The 18,669-nt window shown below is 41.4% G+C and overlaps 1 protein-coding gene across 3 annotated transcripts in view; it reads right to left on the bottom strand.

The window, feature by feature from the left end:
- Nucleotides 1-3,613: 3,613 nt before the first annotated feature.
- The window catches only part of tmem94 (transmembrane protein 94), a 34,652-nt gene continuing 19,596 nt past the window's right edge, over nt 3,614-18,669 (bottom strand). For all 3 annotated transcript variants that reach the window (XM_012814675.3, XM_012814674.3, XM_031560624.2), the window contains 17 exons: nt 17,825-17,998; nt 17,617-17,719; nt 15,327-15,538; nt 14,794-14,975; nt 14,341-14,467; nt 13,856-13,971; nt 13,429-13,528; nt 12,901-13,009; nt 10,436-10,625; nt 9,824-9,901; nt 9,268-9,353; nt 8,126-8,207; nt 7,852-8,012; nt 7,446-7,540; nt 7,239-7,332; nt 6,223-6,393; nt 3,614-6,083 (listed from right to left, as the gene is read on the bottom strand). In XM_012814675.3, the coding sequence (XP_012670129.1) occupies nt 6,011-6,083; nt 6,223-6,393; nt 7,239-7,332; nt 7,446-7,540; nt 7,852-8,012; nt 8,126-8,207; nt 9,268-9,353; nt 9,824-9,901; nt 10,436-10,625; nt 12,901-13,009; nt 13,429-13,528; nt 13,856-13,971; nt 14,341-14,467; nt 14,794-14,975; nt 15,327-15,538; nt 17,617-17,719; nt 17,825-17,998 (2,153 nt within the window). In that variant the 3' untranslated portion in view covers nt 3,614-6,010. The remainder of the gene's footprint in view (nt 6,084-6,222; nt 6,394-7,238; nt 7,333-7,445; nt 7,541-7,851; nt 8,013-8,125; nt 8,208-9,267; nt 9,354-9,823; nt 9,902-10,435; nt 10,626-12,900; nt 13,010-13,428; nt 13,529-13,855; nt 13,972-14,340; nt 14,468-14,793; nt 14,976-15,326; nt 15,539-17,616; nt 17,720-17,824; nt 17,999-18,669) is intronic.

The raw sequence follows: 18,669 nt of genomic DNA, 5'->3' as shown, positions 1-18,669 counted from the left end.
GCATGCAAACATCAATGAATATAAATGAATATCATTGTTCAATAAAAATCAGAAGCTCTAAAGTGAGATGGCCTCAAAATGAAAATGGAATCAGTATCATCAATTGGAGGTAGAGCATAGTGTGTCATAGTGTGTATGTAAAGTCTTGCCTAGTGTGTATGTAAAGTCTGGCCTGGGGCTACAACACTGTCGGGGCCAGTCCTTAAAGGCACAGGTTGGCTGAGAGAGAATATTAAAACAGTGGACTAGACGAAATATTGTAATAAAAAAATCAGGATCATAGGGACAATTACCTGAGAAGCATAGTCTCCGCCATTCACACACCTCAGTGTGGGCGATGTCAAGGACACCATAGAACAGTCCACTAAAGATAACACAACTGTAACATCGCTATTGCTGAGACAGTATGCATGGTAGTTCCTGACCACTGGTCCAGGGAAAGAAGAGTACCTCAGTGCCAAGGATCCCTTCCTTTACATTTCAGTTTAGGGAGGACATGGACATGTTTGTAGAAAATGCCTTAACATGCATGCCTGTTCTAAGGGATACTTCAAGGGAGCCATGGTGATTGGGAAGAGCGGAGTGAAGTGTCCTGATCTGTGTGTGTGTGTGTGTGTGTGTGTGTGTGTGTGTGTGTGTGTGTGTGTGTGTGTGTGTGTGTGTGTGTGTGTGTGTGTGTGTCTGTGTCTGTGTGTGTGTGTGTGTGTGTGAGAGATGGGGAAGAGTGGAGTGAAGTGGGAGACATGTCCTGATCTCTCTGTGTGTGTGTGTGTGTGTGTGTGTGTGTGTGTGTGTGTGTGTGTGTGTGTGTGTGTGTGTGTGTGTGTGTGTGTGAGAGAGAGAGGGGGAAGAATGGAGTGAAGTGGGGGACATGTCCTGATCTGTGTGTGTGTGTGTGTGTGTGTGTGTGTGTGTGTGTGTGTGTGTGTGTGTGTGTGTGTGTGTGTGAGAGAGAGAGGGGGAAGAGTGGAGTGAAGTGGGGGACATGTCCTGATCTGTGTGTGTGTGTGTGTGTGTGTGTGTGTGTGTGTGTGTGTGTGTGTGTATGAGGGGGAAGAGTGGAGTGAAGTGGGGGACATGTCCTGATCTGTGTGTGTGTGTGTGTGTGTGTGTGTGTGTGTGTGTGTGTGTGTGTGTGTATGAGGGGGAAGAGTGGAGTGAAGTGGGGGACATGTCCTGATCTGTGTGTGTGTGTGTGTGTGTGTGTGTGTGTGTGTGTGTGTGTGTGTGTGTGTGTGTGTGTGTGTGTGTGTGTGTGTGTGTGTGTGTATGTGAGAGATGGGGAAGAGTGGAGTGAAGTGGGAGACATGTCCTGATCTCTCTGTGTGTGTGTGTGTGTGTGTGTGTGTGTGTGTGTGTGTGTGAGAGAGGGGGGGAAGAATGGAGTGAAGTGGGGGACATGTCCTGATCTGTGTGTGTGTGTGTGTGTGTGTGTGTGTGTGTGTGTGTGTGTGTGTGTGTGTGTGTGTGTGAGGGGGAAGAGTGGAGTGAAGTGGGGGACATGTCCTGATCTGTGTGTGTGTGTGTGTGTGTGTGTGTGTGTGTGTGTGTGTGTGTGTGTGTGTGTGTGTGTGTGTGTGTGTGTGTGTGTGTGTGTGTGTGTGTGTGTGTGTGTGTGTGTGTGTGTGTGTGTGTGCCTCTGTCTAGGGAAACCTGAGGAAGAAAAGAGACACACGATAATAACACTTAAAAAATACCAATCTGTACCATAGCAAAAAAACAATGTCACTGAAACTGATGAAGCATATGGTTGACACATAATGATAGAAGGGTTAAACCATTTACATGGAATGACTTACACACTGAATAGATGCCTGGATGTTTTGTAGAGCAAAAGCATTTTCAAAATGTGCAAAACAATGATAAATTGATGTGCACAAGTGACCAGATGATGTGGAGGTTGAACAAACCGTTTTGAGAATTTTACTTTTGATCTGAGAAATGGACCAAAGCGACTAAGAAACACTGTAAAAAAAGTTGACCTCTACGTTTGAATCAAAATAATGCAAATTGAATTGCCAGTTGCCAAATGCATTTTCATAAGAATACAGACATCCAACAACCATGATGAAATACTGTTATACATTATTACATTTCTAAAGACTTAATTCTGTTGTCCTATTAACTGCAAGAACGAAAAGAAATGCAATGACAACACGAAAAAGTTAAATAAAAATTCCCTTCAAGTTTGACTTACAGCCAGTTGAATCCTGGCCCTGCCAGACTGTCTGAGTCTCGTAATGTGTCTTGGCAACTTCCAATGCATTGTGCATCTGTTCCATTAGTACCAGATGGATTAGTAACCATGTGTACAGAGGTTAGCACACAATGGCCACCCATGTTGGTTACGATAGACTATGGAGAACTTCACCTTTGCAGCTAAGGTAACAGGAAATTGTGTTGGCAGCTGCTCTGTGTTCTTGGGTCTTTCCCATAGTGATGAGTGACTAAGGGAATTTGGCCTGTGTGACACTCATATTTATACCCCAGTGAAACAGGAAGTCATGGTGGACCACTTAAGAGTTCCTAATCAAACAGGTGAACTTAAAAATCTAAAACATGATTGGAAATATATTTCAGTTAGATATTAATTAGAAGATTTTGTAAGGGTGCCAATAATTGTGGCACACATGTTTTGGAGAAAAATATTTATTTAATGTAAAATATTTTTTCTTCAATGAAAAGGTAAGATTTTTGTGAATATTTTGAGTAAAAGAACAAGAGGATAAACAGCAAAGAAATTTTTTTTATAGCCTGTTTAGCTCATATTCACTAAGGGTGCCAGTCATTCTGGAGGGCACTGTACATATGCCCAATAGGTGTAAAAAATACCATCATATAAAGTTTATGAGATACATTTTTACTGCTATTCAACCACCGAATTTTACCCAATATTAACCGCACCATATATAAACAAAATTACGGTTTTATTTAATTTTATAAAACAAACCAATGTATTGACCGCACCCGTGTATTACACTTTATTCAAGGCTACTAGCCATGATTGAGCGCTTCAGGCAAAAATACTACCCTATCCTTAGTAAACCGTTTTAAATATCCTTAAATTGTTCAACTGGAAGAGTCACATTTGCATTAAATAATACGTAGCTAGTTATCTAGCTGATGTTATAGTGTCCATGATTGAACTCAGGGCACCTATGCAGCTTAATATTAAGGAAATCATTTTCAAATATATTAACATGAGTTCATCACATGCTAGCAGCTGCCAACTGATAAGATGTTTCCCTAAGCTAGAGATAGAGAAGACAGTCCAAAAGCTCCAATAGGTAGAAACCCTCTGGGTGCCTGTGCCTTACATACCTGATTTCCAAACATTGGGATGGCCCATTCAATTATATGGATTCATTTTCAACATTTTGAGGAGTCGTATAATAAAATGTTCTAACTCAGTACTGATTTCAAGGCTTGCAAGATATGAGATCCTTCCAGTAGCTTCATTAGGTCCAGTTACACTAAAGATAAACCTTTTCATGAGTTAGAGGAGGTCATTTCATGCTTTAAAAAAAAGAAGTCAATACAAATGTGTAATGACCACAGCAAATGTCACCAATGTAAAAATTGTTCTTCAATTCATTGAATGAGACCAGCACACTAACATAAAAAACATTTATTATCATGACATACGATAATTGATACACAAATTATTTGGGTAAAATAATATTACAGAGGTAAAAAATATACAAAATGTACACCAATCATTAACATTCATAAAACCTGTGAACATTCGTGAAGTAGTCAAGTACTACTGTACAGTATGTCATGTCAATCAATGCATTTCAGTGGCCAGTGCTCATGTTGGCCCTTATCCCAGTCCTATGTGGGAGCAGATCAATGAGATTGGCCAGTGCACATGTTCGCCCTTCTCCCAGTCAGATGTGGGAGCAGTTCAATGAGATTGGCCAGTGCACATGTTCACCCTTATCCCAGTCCTATGTGGGAGCAGATCAATGAGATTGTCAGTGATGGGGAGAGGGACACCCACAACACATGCTTGATTGAGCCTCCATAGTTGTGTCTACACAAAACCAACTAAAGTGAATGAAATGTCCTCACAAAGACAGCATCCCTTAAGTCTTCATGCATAACATTTGAAGCAATGATAGAAAATATACCTGACATAAAAATAGAGATCCTAATTTCACTATTGTTTAAAATGGATCTACTATATTAAAAAAAAAAAAAAAACATTCCTTTTGACTTTGATTGCTAGACAGTCATTTGTGATATTTCAAAGTCCCCTATTGAGACTGCAGCACCAATAAGCTCTGCTAAAGCCATTTAGTAAAGTAGGGCTTGGCCAACTAAGGCTGCTGGTGAAGCCTTAGAGTTATTAGACAGCCCTGAGTTCTTCATTCCAAGAAGACTGACTTGCAAAGACTGATTTTATAAGAGGAAATCTCATCGGAATATGAGTTTAAGTGGCTGGAGTTTGTACAACCACTTAAAGCTCAAACATGTTTACACACCTAAATCCGCCACCAGAGATGCTAGACAGCATTATGAACATGTAAAAGGCATGTTGGGGTATAATCAAATGACCAAGGCTTCTGTATACGTGTCTGCAACTGTGTGAGAGGGGGATGGTGGTCAGGTGATTAGTATAGAGATGTCTAAATCATTCAAAAGTAATTGACTGATGATGGCACTAAAAGAAAAGGGGGGTGGTGGGGGTGCTAGGGTGTGTTAAAGGGAGAAGGCAAAACATATTTTTTGGTTTGGCCATTTATTTTCACGGGCCAGACTGGAAAGGCAGGGACCCAGCACCTTATCTTTATACGGGCAGACTAGTGCATCTGCACTCCATCACCATCAGATAAACACACGCCACTCTCCCTCCACGTTCATCTCATCTGACCCCCTGTGGCCCAGACGTAGTACCTGTGCTTTATTGGCTACATGGAAGGCTCCTGGTTAGACGAGTGGACAACTAAGGAGGACGATGAAAAAAAGAAGATCTTGCTGCAGAGCTGCACCAGTTAATAACCACAACCCTAAATGCTGTCAGATTCCATGTTCAAATCATGACCACTGTAAAGAACTAGAGGTAGACTGGCAACATAAACTTTGAATTTACAATTTGAGTTAAGTTAGAATTAGTTAAGCCTTCTTCAACAAAGAGACAACTAAAGTATTGGAGTACATGACCATGAGGAATGTATGCTGATGCATGAGGCTTTCTGCACATCCACTCAATAGCCCCTATTGCTGAAGCCAGGCATGAACAGCACACCAGCAGTCAACACAAGGTCATGAGTCCCAGGTAGCTTGTGTACAGACATATGTAATGTGTGCAGTCATCCAGCTGCAAAGGACTGGATAACAGTGACTGCCAGATCTAAAAGTAAATAACAGTACAATACAAAGTGCCTTTCCGTCAATAATGAACTGATATGTTATTTTTCACCACGGATAGAGCTTGACAGAACAATCCCACTAGTCTGTCCTCTTGAAAGTGAGGCATTTGATAGTTCTGAGGTGGATGTTTGACATTCACCTCTGCTGTATCCTCACCACTGAGAACCAAAAGGGTCATTTCTTGTTCTTATATTTCTAATCATGCACCTGGAGGGGAACTGCCACAAATCAACTAGGTGTGAAGGGGGACCAGATGAAGTGCAAGATCCCTGGCCAAGAACAGCAATCAGTCAGAAAACATACAAAACACAGCTTCTCATCACTGTTTGTGCGCCTCTAGTTAAGACAAATTGAACTTACAGACCTCTCCCAATTTTCTAAACTGAGGAGAATAAATATTACCTTTGTATTTCAGAAAGGAATGCAAGCAAACAAAATTAGGAGTAAGTTATGGTGTTCTTGTAAGGAGATATGGTGCATCAAAGTGGATTTGACCAGGCTGGATCTAGGTTCAGACAGCGGTACTCTTAAATGGTGAGAAATGCAGATTTCTTAACTTGATGGTCAAGAGTATATGTGCCTTTTCAGAGATTGCTTCAGGGTCCAGTTCCCAATCTTGGTCATTATCAGGACCTCAAAAAGGGGAATTCATGCCCAGTTTAGTCTCAAACTGTAGCTTCTGCCTCTTCTGATAACGTACTCGAACCCTGAAACACAGCACAGTCTTCATTAGTAACACAGTATTGTCCCTGTCTGACAATGTACTCTCAATGGACAGTGCACTCACTGTACTCTAGTGACCTCAATCAAATGTTTTTCTATTATTCTCAGGTTAAGATTCTTTACCTGATTTCATGTAGTTTGACAACTTCATTCACCAGGACCACCACTATGGTGGAAAGGAAGCCCACTAGCCAGACCATAAAGGGGATGTCACTAAGTGACAAGGTCAGGGTGGCGTTCCGGTCCTGCCACAGCTGGAAGTCCACTGTGGCCTGTAGCCCCTGGCCCAACAACCTTTAATGAAAAGAATTTAAATCAGCCCATCAGAACAGCAGAAGATTATGTGCTTTCAATTAAATCAGAACAGCAGAAGATTATGTGCTTTGAATTCAGTGAGCACACCAGAACAGCAGAAGATTATGTGCTTTGAATTCAGTCAGAACAGCAGAAGACTATGTGCATGTGCAGTATGTGAATTCAGTCAGCCAATCAGAACAGCAGAAGATTATGTGCTTTGAATTCAGTCAGCCAATCAGAACAGCAGAAGATTATGTGCTTTGAATTCCCTCTGCAGGTCCTGAGCTCCACTTGTTCCTCTGAGCCTCAACCAAGATGTTTAGTTTTGAGCTTCAGTATAAGATAGTTGTGTATTAGGGATTATCCAATAAATGTAATTTTACGTGAATAATACAATCTGTACACATTGGAAAGCTGTATGATTTTATCATCTTGGAATAACATTAGAAAACCTAATTTCTCACATTTTTCAATCAATTACCTACCACCACCAAAAAACTATAAATGATGATCAGCCTTTCAATCCTACACCATGATGTTTGTTTATAAAGTCCTGATTTTTGCAGTCCTTTTTTGCAAGCGATACAGGGAACGACCCCTACAGTTATATGATGTGCGGTGCTAACAGGCCAGATAAGCTGATGCAACAGGCTAAAACCAGGCAGGAACTTATTTTTTTAAGTGCTTTTATTTGTTGTATTTTATTCTAGATTTCAAATGGAATCGGCAATTGCTTCTCACTCTGATTGCTTGAGTTACAGGACAACACAGGAAAGGAAGGGCAGAGGACAAAACTGAAAATCAAATCTGCCATGGTCTCCAACAGAGAGACAAACACTTACACTACAGGGACAGTGAGGCACCACCATGTGTTACTGAAGGGGTTCTTCTTCCACAGAGGCTGGGAGCGGTGCACATAGCTCATAGAGATGACCACTACAGGAAAGCAAAAATGACATTGCAATACTCAGCTTTTTCTGCATATAAAAATGATTGAATGAAATAACACAGTTCTAACGCCACAGTGGAGTATTAGGCCTCAGCGTTACCTATGTGCAAGGCCATGAAGCAAGCCATGATCTTTTGGACCAGCAGTAGACCATTGGAGAACTCATAGAACCACCCCGGAGCATCAGTAGATGAGCTACAGCAAACAGTTATACAAATAAATAAAACCAGAAAGAAAACTCAGAAAAATGATCATACATTAAATTACTGGAACCCAGTTTTGGCTCATTTGTAATCAATAAATCTGATCAGATGCAGGCAAGTGCATGTTATCTATACACTAACTATACACATTATAGACATCTGATACAAGGTAAATAATTAGCAACAATGTCATTTAAGTCATGTTACCAAATGGAAGTCACAACAATAAAAGACGAGCTATTCAGCACACCTGTAAGTCATTACTGATCTGTTTGGCAGTTTTGGGGGAGTAAAAGTGGGTACCTGGCAGTGAATATGTGCAAGCAGCTGACGTTGCCATCGGCGCGGGTGAAGTTAGCAGCTAAGGAGCACACCTCCAGCAGGGAGAAGCCAAACCCCAGGAGGTAGGTGACCATGGTCAGACCAAACTTTAACAGGAAACACCCCAGGAAGTACTGCTGCGTCTGAGGAGGTTTAGAGAGGGGGAAGACTTACAGATAACAAACAGTACAATTGACTTCCTCAAACACAAGCTTTACTGCCAGGTGAAGCTCAACCAAGTGTAACAACGACATACCTTTCTTGGAATAGCGTCCAAGTTCTTACCAGTGGCAACAGTCATCACTGAGCTGTCTGGTGGTTTACCAAGGAAGGACACACTGTAAAAGCAAACATTAAATGCACTTAACACCATATGCATGTGTGTATAATCCATGCATTATGAATGTATGATCATCATGATCTGTGAAGAGGAAAGAACTGGGGAAAAAAGACTACCAGACATTGAACTGAAAATAATTAACATCTAGATCAAAAAATGTCATAACAGACAGAAGTCAAAGTCTTCACAGAGATTATACTCTTCTAACCAATGTTTAAAGATTGTAGTGACACCCAAGCATTTCTCATGCAACTGCATAAAGTGTCATTGTCGAAGTGTCTTTATCCAGGGGGTACACAGACACTATTCAAAACATGACGACCATGACAATGGAATTTGTTATTTTCTGATTGGTTGTCGTGTCCTACAAACTACAAATAGATCTGGTCAAAACAACCCACCTGCCCCATACCTTGTTTTTTGATATGGGAACACCTTAGTGCCAAATCTGGTTTGAAATGCTCACAGTAATCACACATAGAGTGTAAACACTGGCTTAACATTGCCATGGCAACATACAAGAAACATTTATGAACCTGGACAGACTTGTTGTGAATTATATAAACTTCACTATGTCAGTGTCCACTACAATCTTCAAATTATTATTTGATTATAATGATTAATTATCAATAATAAGTAGTAAAAAACTAAATGAACATTTATGAACTCCAGTATCAGTATTTATTAACTCCAGTATCAGTATTTGTGAACTCCAGTATCAGTATTTGTGACCTCCAGTATCTTCCTTTGTATGCCCACTCCATATAGTACCATACAGGCTATTTCCACACAGGGAAATGGGGAAGGAAGCATTCTGCAGTCAATGGTCCAAACTGAGTAAGTACGTTGCAATATAATACAAAACTACATTTTATGTCTCACTATTTGTGTCACATTGCCAGAGCCCTGGTGCATGACAGTTGCTATTGTATACATTGTGAATGGTGGACTAGTAATGACCAAGAGTTTGTGCCTGGTATGAAATGACCAAAATGTCTAGTAATGAAATGAGCACTTTGTTGTTGCATCATGCATGGCTTGTTGAAATGAGGGCTTACCTGAGCAGTGGATAGCAGAAGCAAGACAACCAGAGGATGTCAGTGATGTTCAGAGGAGGAGGCAGCTGAGTCACACAGGCCAGGAACTACAATGTAAAGAATACAGCCAATCACATAATACACTAACCACACACAATAAAAACACAATAGCTAATAACCACTGGAGTAGTCAATATTGATGATGAACTGATTTTATAACAGTTTCAGCACTACTTTAGGGGTTAACACCTTTTTCTATGTTATATGCTTTCTTAGAGCTTTGAAGCAGGATGACCACCATAAGTGGCAGATGTTAGTGCCTATACTACTAACCTAACCTGGGCAAGTACTTGGTACCAACCCAACAGTATCAACCCAAAGGTGACTGCACAGTATTACTTTTGGGATTGCAGATTCAACATCAAATGTAATGAACTGGTTTAATCTACTGTAAAACCATTTGATGGTAAACAAACGACACTAGAATTTTAGTTCAATGGAAAAATTACTACTTATTTCAAAAATATAGGACTATACTTCTGTTGGTTTTATTCCATTCTGAAGCGTTTCCACACACCTGAAGGATGACCAGGGTCAGCTGGCACTGCAACAAGAACAGGAAACACTTCCTGATCCCATATGTAGTGTGCCGTGCCTGGAGACAAAGAAAGGACATAGAGTTTAGATTCTTTAGTAGTTTAGACAACTCAAGGCGAGATACTCGCTCAATTTTTTCAGTTGTACCCTTTCTATTATCAACCGCAACCACCAGGAACCATCCATGAAGGAAAGCAAAGCCTCTGTAATAACCTTTACACTCCTTACAGTAAAACATGGTTTCTTCTCGCATGATGCAGTAAGTAAGGTACATGAACTGTTTACAAGTTCATTGGTTCAGTTGCTCATGTGCAGTAATCTCAACGAGACTAAATTAGACTGACCCTACAGATTCTTCCCTTCAACGAAAAACAAAGCAAATTTAGCAAAACTATGATGAGATTCACTTTATTCAGAATAATTATGGCATAATGCTTCACTGAAATACATCTGCTAGCTCACTTGTATCAGTGCAAGCTGTGGTGTTGTCTGTGTTTGCAAAGCAAGTCTGTTTAGTTTGCTAGGTTTAGCCCCTACTGCCTCTTCACTGCCTAATGCACTGAAATGTATTCTGTGTGGCTGTATACTGTACCTGTTCAATGAGCTTCACCATGCTGACACTCTCACCCTGGTGGAAGTTGACAGAGCAGCCCAGTGAGTTGAGCTGTCCTGATAGGCTGAGGGGTGTGAGCTCATCACTGCTGTCATTCACACTGCAGCCAGTGGCATAGCCAAACGTCTCCCATGAGCAGTGAGATGGATACAGTGGGTCCAGAGCAATGCTAAAACACAAAGTCCAATCAGCACCCACACCGGCCCAGTGAGGTCAGCATATATGACCAATCAGCACCCACACCGGCCCAGTGAGGTCAGCATATATGACCAATCAGCACCCACACCGGCCCACTGAAGTCAGCATATATGACCAATCAGCACCCACACTGGCCTAGTGAAGTCAGCATATATGACCAATCAGCACCCACACCGGCCTAGTGAAGTCAGCATATATGACCAATCAGCACCCACACCGGCCTAGTGAAGTCAGCATATATGACCAATCAGCACCCACACCGGCCTAGAGAAGTCAGCATATATGACCAATCAGCACCCACACCGGCCCAGTGAAGTCAGCATACAGTGCCCTCCGCAATTATTGGCACCCCTAGTGAATATGAGCAAAACAGACTATAAAAAAAGATGTCTTTGCTGTTTATCCTCGTGGTCTTTCACTCAAAATATTCACAAAAATCTTACCTTTTCATTGAAGTAAAACTATTGAAAGAAAAAAAAAACTGTTGACATTAAATAAATATTTTTCCCCAAAACATGTGTGCCACAATTATTGGCACCCCTTAATTTAATGTTTTGTGCAGCCTCCCTTTGCCAAGATAACAGCTCTGAGTCTTCTCCTATAATGCGTGATGAGGTTGGTGAACACATGGCACAGGATCTGAGACCATTCCTACATGCAGTATCTCTCCAGATCCTTCAGATTCTGAGGTCAACGTTTGTAGACTCGGCTTCAGCTCATCCCACATATTTTCTATGGGGTTTAGGTCGGGGGACTGTGATGGCCATGGCAAAAACCTTTATTCTGCGGTCGGTGAACCATTTTTGTGTTGATTTTGAGGTGTGCTTTGGATCATTGACCTGCTGGAAGGTCCAACCACAGCCCATTTTAAGCTTACTGGAGGGGGCTGTTAGGTTTTCATTTAATATCTGCTGGTATTTGATGGAGTCCATGATACCATGTATCCTAATAAGATGTCCAGGGCCTTTGGAAGAAAAACAGCCCCACAACATCAAAGATCCGCCACCATACTTCACATTGGGTATGGGGGTCTTTTCTGTATGGCTATGTTTCTGTCTACGCCAAAACCATGTTTTGATGCTTTGATGTTTGATGCCAAAAAGCTTTATTTTGGTCTCATCTGACCATATAACTCGGCCCTATTGAAAGTCTGACTTACATTTGGCAAACTGTAGGCGCTTTAGTTTGTAGTTGATTGACAGCAGAGGCTTTTTTCTGGCAACCCTCCAAAACAACTTGTGGTGATATAGGTGTCGTCTGATGGTAGTTTTGGAGACTTTCTGACCCTAAGACTCAACTCACCTCTACAATTCTCCAGCTGTGATCCTTGGAGATTATTTTTCCAGTCGAACCATCCTCCTCACGATGCATGGGGTCAATGTACACACATGTCCTCTTCCAGGCTGATTCTTAACATCTCCTGTCGCTTTAAACTTCTTAATTATTTCCATGATAGTGGAAATGGGTATTTTCAACTCTTTAGAGATTTTCTTGTGTCCATTTCTTGATTTGTGCAGCTCCACAACTTTCAGTCGCACATCGTCACTGTGTTCTTGGGTCTTTCCCATAGTGATGAATGACTAATGAAATTTGGCCTGTGTCACCTCATATTTGTACGCCAGTGGAACAGGAAGTCATGGTTGACCTCTTAAGAGTTCCTTATCAAACAGGTGAACTTAAAAATGTAAAACATGACTGGAAATATACTTCAGTTAGATTTTAATTATAAGATTTTTCTAGGGGTGCCAATAATTGTAGCACACATGTTTTGGGGAAAAATATTCATTTAATGTCAACAGTTTTTTTTTCTTTCAATAATTTTACTTCAATGAAAAGGTAAGATTTTTGTGAATATTTTGAGTGAAAAACCAAGAGGATAAACAGCAAAGACATATTTTTTTATAGCCTGTTTTGCTCATATTCACTAGGGGTGCCAATAATTGTGGAGGGCACTGTATATGACCAATCAGCACCCACACCGGCCTAGTGAAGTCAGCATATATGACCAATCAGCATCCACACCGGCCCACTGAGGTCAGCATATATGATCTCATGGAAGTCATGTTATACATAAAGGGCTAGGGTTTATATAATGTGTTTCTGTAAACAATACTGGTGTGCATCTCATTATTGGTTCAAATGTTCAACTACAAAACTCTCTGGCATTCACAGCAAGCGTTCTAATGTTTGGGCCAATAGCTTGATTTGTTTGACGTCGGGAAACATCAGAAGAGACTGATTCTTACCTGAGATCACTCTGAAGGAACAAGCAACTGTTGCGGAAATTGGCTGAACTGCCAAGACAACACGTGACCTCCCTATTCTCCTGCATGATCTTCATCATCTCGCACATTGCTGCATCACAAACACATAAGAAGAAAAGTGAGTCTTAACCTGATGTACTACTGTTAAAGTGAGTCTTAACCTGATGTATTACTGTTAAAGTGAGTCTTAACCTGATGTATTACTGTTAAAGTGAGTCTTAACCTGATGTATTACTGTTAAAGTGAGTCTTAACCTGATGTACTACTGTTAAAGTGAGTCTTAACCTGATGTATTACTGTTAAAGTGAGTCTTAACCTGATGTATTACTGTTAAATTGAGTCTTAACCTGATGTATTACTGTTTAAGTGAGTCTTAACCTGATGTATTACTGTTTAAGTGAGTCTTAACCTAATGTATTACTGCTGTTAAAGTGAGTCTTAACATGATGTATGACTACTGTTAAAGTGAAGGAAAACAAACAGGTATTGCAACACAAAGGAGAAACTGACTTTCAGGGGTGCAGTCTGTGAAAAGTGGAACAAGCAGAGGTACATTGTCGATGTTCTTCAGATGGGGACGCACTTGGTGAATCCCGCGAGGCAGTTTAGCCTTCAGAAAGAACAGATCCAACAGATACAAAAGTAAGAAAGACGCAGGCACAGAAGCAGAAGATAAAACAAGCAATACTTCTTCCTGTTGTTTCTACTAATACATTAAATTACAATAAACGTTATATCTAGTATCAAATCAAATCATCAAATCAAACTTACAGCGCATTTCATACCAAGAGGCAACACAATGCGCGTATCGTATCATCGACTTATTCCAGACAGGATGATTCATTTTCTATCTACCTCTGTACATTAGTGAAAGGTTACAATGAATCTGCAGAATAAACCTCTAAATACAGGCGAAACAGGGTGATATGCAACATACTCGATTGCAATCCTCCAGAAAACTGGGCACGTCGCTATCAGTGGGCTGGAAGCCGGCGAGGTCGGAGTGGCCCTCATCTTCTGGTAGTAATGGCCCCTCAGCCTCATCACGGGAGTCTATATGAAAGAGAGCCTTATACCCTTCAACTCCATTTCAAAGGAAATCACTGTGCTAAAACCATAACACACTTAAATTAATATTTAGCCTAATAGTTATTCTTTGAATTCACACTACACAGATTCAAGTCATTATAATTAAGAAATATTCCCAATTCATTGCACATGATATCCATAGGATACATTTCAGCGATTAAAATATATATTCTACATGTTCATGTTGGGTTTACAGCGGACGCCACGGTGGTAAAAATAGAAAGAAAAAGTATCATTTCAGCGTAATTGTCACTAAGAAACTGGAATACTAGATGGGGAAGCACCCTAAGATGGCTGTCTGCCCAGTGGGCTGCTGATGGTCATGTAGTTCACCTTGCAGATGGTCATCGTGCAGCGAGCCGGGACTAGAGGGGGCGCCATCACACTGTCCTTCCCCGTTGGGCGTCAGAGAAATGTGGCAGTTCCATCCAGTCTCCAGCCCCATCTTCTCAGCAAACACCTATACATCAGAGAACCACACCCATACAGCACAGAAAGAACTCAAACACCTATACATCAGAGAACCACACCCATACAGCACAGAAGAACAATCGTGTCGACATTGAGACACTGTGGCCAAACAATGACCCACTGGAACCATGCAGTGTGTGAAATACAAATGTTGTACATTTCTAAACTAAAAAGACCATGCTAATAAGAGTTGTTGCTTTGAAGAATTACATGAGCAATATTATGACTCCCTGTCATTGTTGGCCAGAAATGTAGCCCTAAGGGAAGCCATTTTAAACATTCTCATACATGCTTGGATGTTTGTTACAGCTGTACCTTGCTGCGCAGTTCATCTTCCATGGAGAAATAGACAAAGCGGATGCACGCTGTCACCAGTGCGTCAATGAGCCGCACCGTGTCCAAACGGGCCTGGAACTGTGACGACACCATGCCCATGAAGATCTGACCACTCAAGGCCTGGACACAGTCCTCCCGCTCTAAGCCTTCACAGATGCCCTCTGAGACAGGGCCAACAGAGAGAGAATGTCAGAGAAGGAGGAGAATAGAGCAAGGAGTTTGACCAGAGATAAAATACCTTCAAACTAGCTTAGAGTACAGGAACTAGCACAAGAATAACAGCACTGAAAGGGTTGAATGGCAGTATAGTTATGTTCATTTCTTTGTGTGCTAGTGTTTTGCTGAAGGATTGCGTTGTGTTGAGTTCCCTGGTCAAGAAGTGGGTCTTAAGTGCTACTTTTCCAAAAGAGAATTCTTCTCAAAGAAGTGCTGTTAGACAAAGGATCCTGTTAATGTGTTTTAATATCATGATTTCACATGTTATGATAATTCACCCATCTCTGTTGCCTCACCATCTGAGCTCCAGCTATTCCGACGGCTGCCTCCATGCTTGATGGGCGTGGTGCCAGGCAAGTCCAGCCCAGAAAACAGAGCTGGGCCCGGAGCAAGTTCCACACACTTCCCATTCAACTGAGATGAGAGCGTCACCTGCATGGGCTTATAGGCAAATGCTGAGCAGTAACCCGCTAGGCAGGCACGCTGATAAAAATCCAGAACCTTCTTTCTACAAAACAAAACAAAACAAAAGATAGCAATTAAAAACTCAGGGCCTCATTTACTAACAGGATTGCGCCCATTTCAGGCGTAAAATAGCGGGTAAAGACATCAAACCCTATTTCCAAAGGAGGCGCACCTGAGTAAAAGCGCAGATTACCGCTGCTAGGAAGTGGGTGTGGGAAAGTGGGTGTTCGTCGCAAAGAGATGGGAGGAGATGCGTAAAGTGCGCCTAATTATGTTTTAGTAACGAAACAAGAGGTGTTTTAGCATGACATTAGCATGACATCAGCTGCTAAATTAAAACTATGTGCCTGCGAGAAATTTGAAAAATGTTTGTTTATATTTGATATATCATTTAATATAGGCATACAAACAAATAGAATTACAAACTGTCCCACCAGCTAGCTGTTCGGGAAAAGTTCGGCCACGTCTTACCCAGAATCGCCGTTCATTGTATGGTTTAAACGGCACCGAGTACAGTGCACACCTTCTGCGTAGGAGTAACGCGTATCTATTCAGGAAAAGTACCTGTACTCGAAGTACACTAACTAAACTAGCGGTAAGTAAATTGTAGAGACAGAGCAGCATATTCATTTCACCTTCCATGTTTATTTTGATGTTATAGCCTCTCAAGCGCAAGCTACCCCCAGTGCCATGGCAACCTACAACTACAGTTTTCAAATGTATCTGCCTAGGGCAGCGTTTTTGAAAAGCATGGTTTTCAGTGTTGGAATACGCCGTTTTAAAGTAAGGGGTGTCGTGTATTCCTACCAGACTATTTAACGGGATGCTATGGAGCAGTTAACCTGGATATTAACTATCCTAGCTATCTCTAGCTTAGAGACCCATCTTAACAGTTTGTAGTTGCCTGTGTGTGATTAACTCATGTTAATATGTGTGAATATGAACTTTCTTGTGAACATAAACTCGTTAATATGAAGCTGCACAGGCACCCTGAGGGGTAACCATAGCAACCCAGACACTCAATGTTCGCTGAAAAGTTTAATTTCCCCAAATCAGCTCACCAATAAAAGACAGTCTTGAATTCAAAGTGATCACAACTTTTAATGTGGACGGAAGGGCTAAACGGAGAAATATTTATGAGTTTCTATATTTACCTGGGTTAGTTTGCTGTAACCTCGTGAACCAAAAGCTCTAATTCTAATTTTAGCTCATCATCCACGGTGGAACACACAGGCTCTTTCTTCCCTATTTTCGCGGAGCGCTAAATAACACTAATGGGCGGTGTTAGGCGCAGATGACGCGACGAGGGTTCTTGTTTGATAAATAGAATGAAAAATACCGTGCGTTATTTGCGGTTTGGAAAAGGCGCAGATTAAGCTGCGGTCGCAATGTTAGTAAATGAGGCCCTCAGACTGACTGCTTAGTGGGCAGATGCAATAGAAAGTTCCTCAGTGATGAGCTAATGCAGTGGTTCCCAAACCTTTTTGACTTGTGACCCCACAAACTCTCCTGATCCAAGTAATTTGCAAAAACACAGACACAGTTTTAGTTTGTTTAACTAAACAATGTCAGGGGCGAAGGTGGTGGCATTTTATTTCGACTTGATTTATATAGGGCAACTGAAAATGGTGGACCCCATTTCATTTGCAGGTTGTTATTGAATGTTACTGTTAATGTCTCAATGACCTGAGGCTGGGGGCTACAGATAGACCTACAGCCTTTATGCACAACTAATGACTGTAGCTAATATCTCCATACTGTGGACCATAACTAATGCCTTCAGGACAAGCTAGTGTGAGTTGGCAGTGCCTCTCCTGCCATTAATATACTGAGGAGCAAGGAGCAAGGCCGACATGTTGATATTCTACAGATGTTTGCACATTTGTAATAATGTAGACTGGTTTACATGTTGATATTCTACAGATGCTTGCACACTTGTAATAATGTAGACTTGTTTACATGTTGATATTCTACAGATGCTTGCACACTTGTAATAATGTAGACTGGTTTACATGTTGCTATTCTCTAGATGTTTGCACACTTGTAATAATGTAGACTGGTTTACATGTTGATATTCTCCAGATGTTTGCACACTTGTAATAATGTCGACTGGTTTCAGACCTGTCAGAGCCAGAGAGGGGGTAGATGTCAGAACCGTCCCAGAAGTCTGTGCAGGACTCCAGTATGAGGTCTGCTGAGCCATGAGAGAGCATCTGCACATTACCTGAGTGAGAGAGGAATACATTTGAAAAATCAATCTATACATAACTATACATTTGTCTATTCAGTTATGGAGGAGAACAGTTGAAGACAGAGAGATGCTGCTTACTGGTGGTGCCGTCGCGCACAAGAAGGCTGATGAGGTGATTGATGGGAGGCTGGCGCTTGTTGAAGTGGTGTGAGCGGCGTGGGACTGACTCCTGCCTCTTCTCTCCAGATGGCAGCTGATATAACGCCAGGTGATTGTCCTGCTTGAAGAGCTCTCTTGCCCCAGGGGTGAAGCCTGCGAGGGGACAGCACAGTACGTGATGTAGACGTGTGTCTGCAGATCAGTCTGTTTAGGTACTGTATATTTGTGGTGTTAGTTTCTAAATATGTATGGTGACTCTATTTGTCACAAATGTAAGGCGAATGGAGTCTTATTTCAACTATGAAATGAACGGTAACCTTATTGTAACCACATCTAAGCTATCCCCTTCTGCCGGCTGATTGTTCGTCTGAACCGGCGAACGCTTTTCTACTACTTGTTTGCACCCCGTCTTGTTTCCAAGCTACAATCACTGTGAAAGCTGATCAAGAGAATCAGTCAGTCTTGGGCCAAGCTAGTGGATGGTGTTGAATAGCATAACAAGCTGTGAATGGTGGATATCGCTACCATCAAAAAGTACTGGATCCAAAATCCATTTAGGCCTACTACCTTAATTTACACACTAAAACAGACACTACAAAAGATTAAAATATGTTATCTTTGTCAAGGCAGTCTTGCAGTGAAATAACATTATCCTCAAATACAATTATTTTCTTGAATCCTGTTCTAGGCCAACACAGACAAGGACGAAACATATGGAATAGATGATCCCATGATGTTTAATGAGTGATCTACCAGTCCTTAATGTGTAACTCAAGCTGGGACATTGCCACTATGACACTACGACATAATCTAACTTGTTTCCT

The sequence above is a fragment of the Clupea harengus genome, chromosome 23 (genome assembly GCF_900700415.2).
Source record: "Clupea harengus chromosome 23, Ch_v2.0.2, whole genome shotgun sequence".
Classification (NCBI taxonomy): domain Eukaryota; kingdom Metazoa; phylum Chordata; class Actinopteri; order Clupeiformes; family Clupeidae; genus Clupea; species Clupea harengus.
The sequence above is the reverse complement of the archived record's forward strand: the minus strand, read 5'-3'. Positions and strand labels throughout refer to the sequence as shown.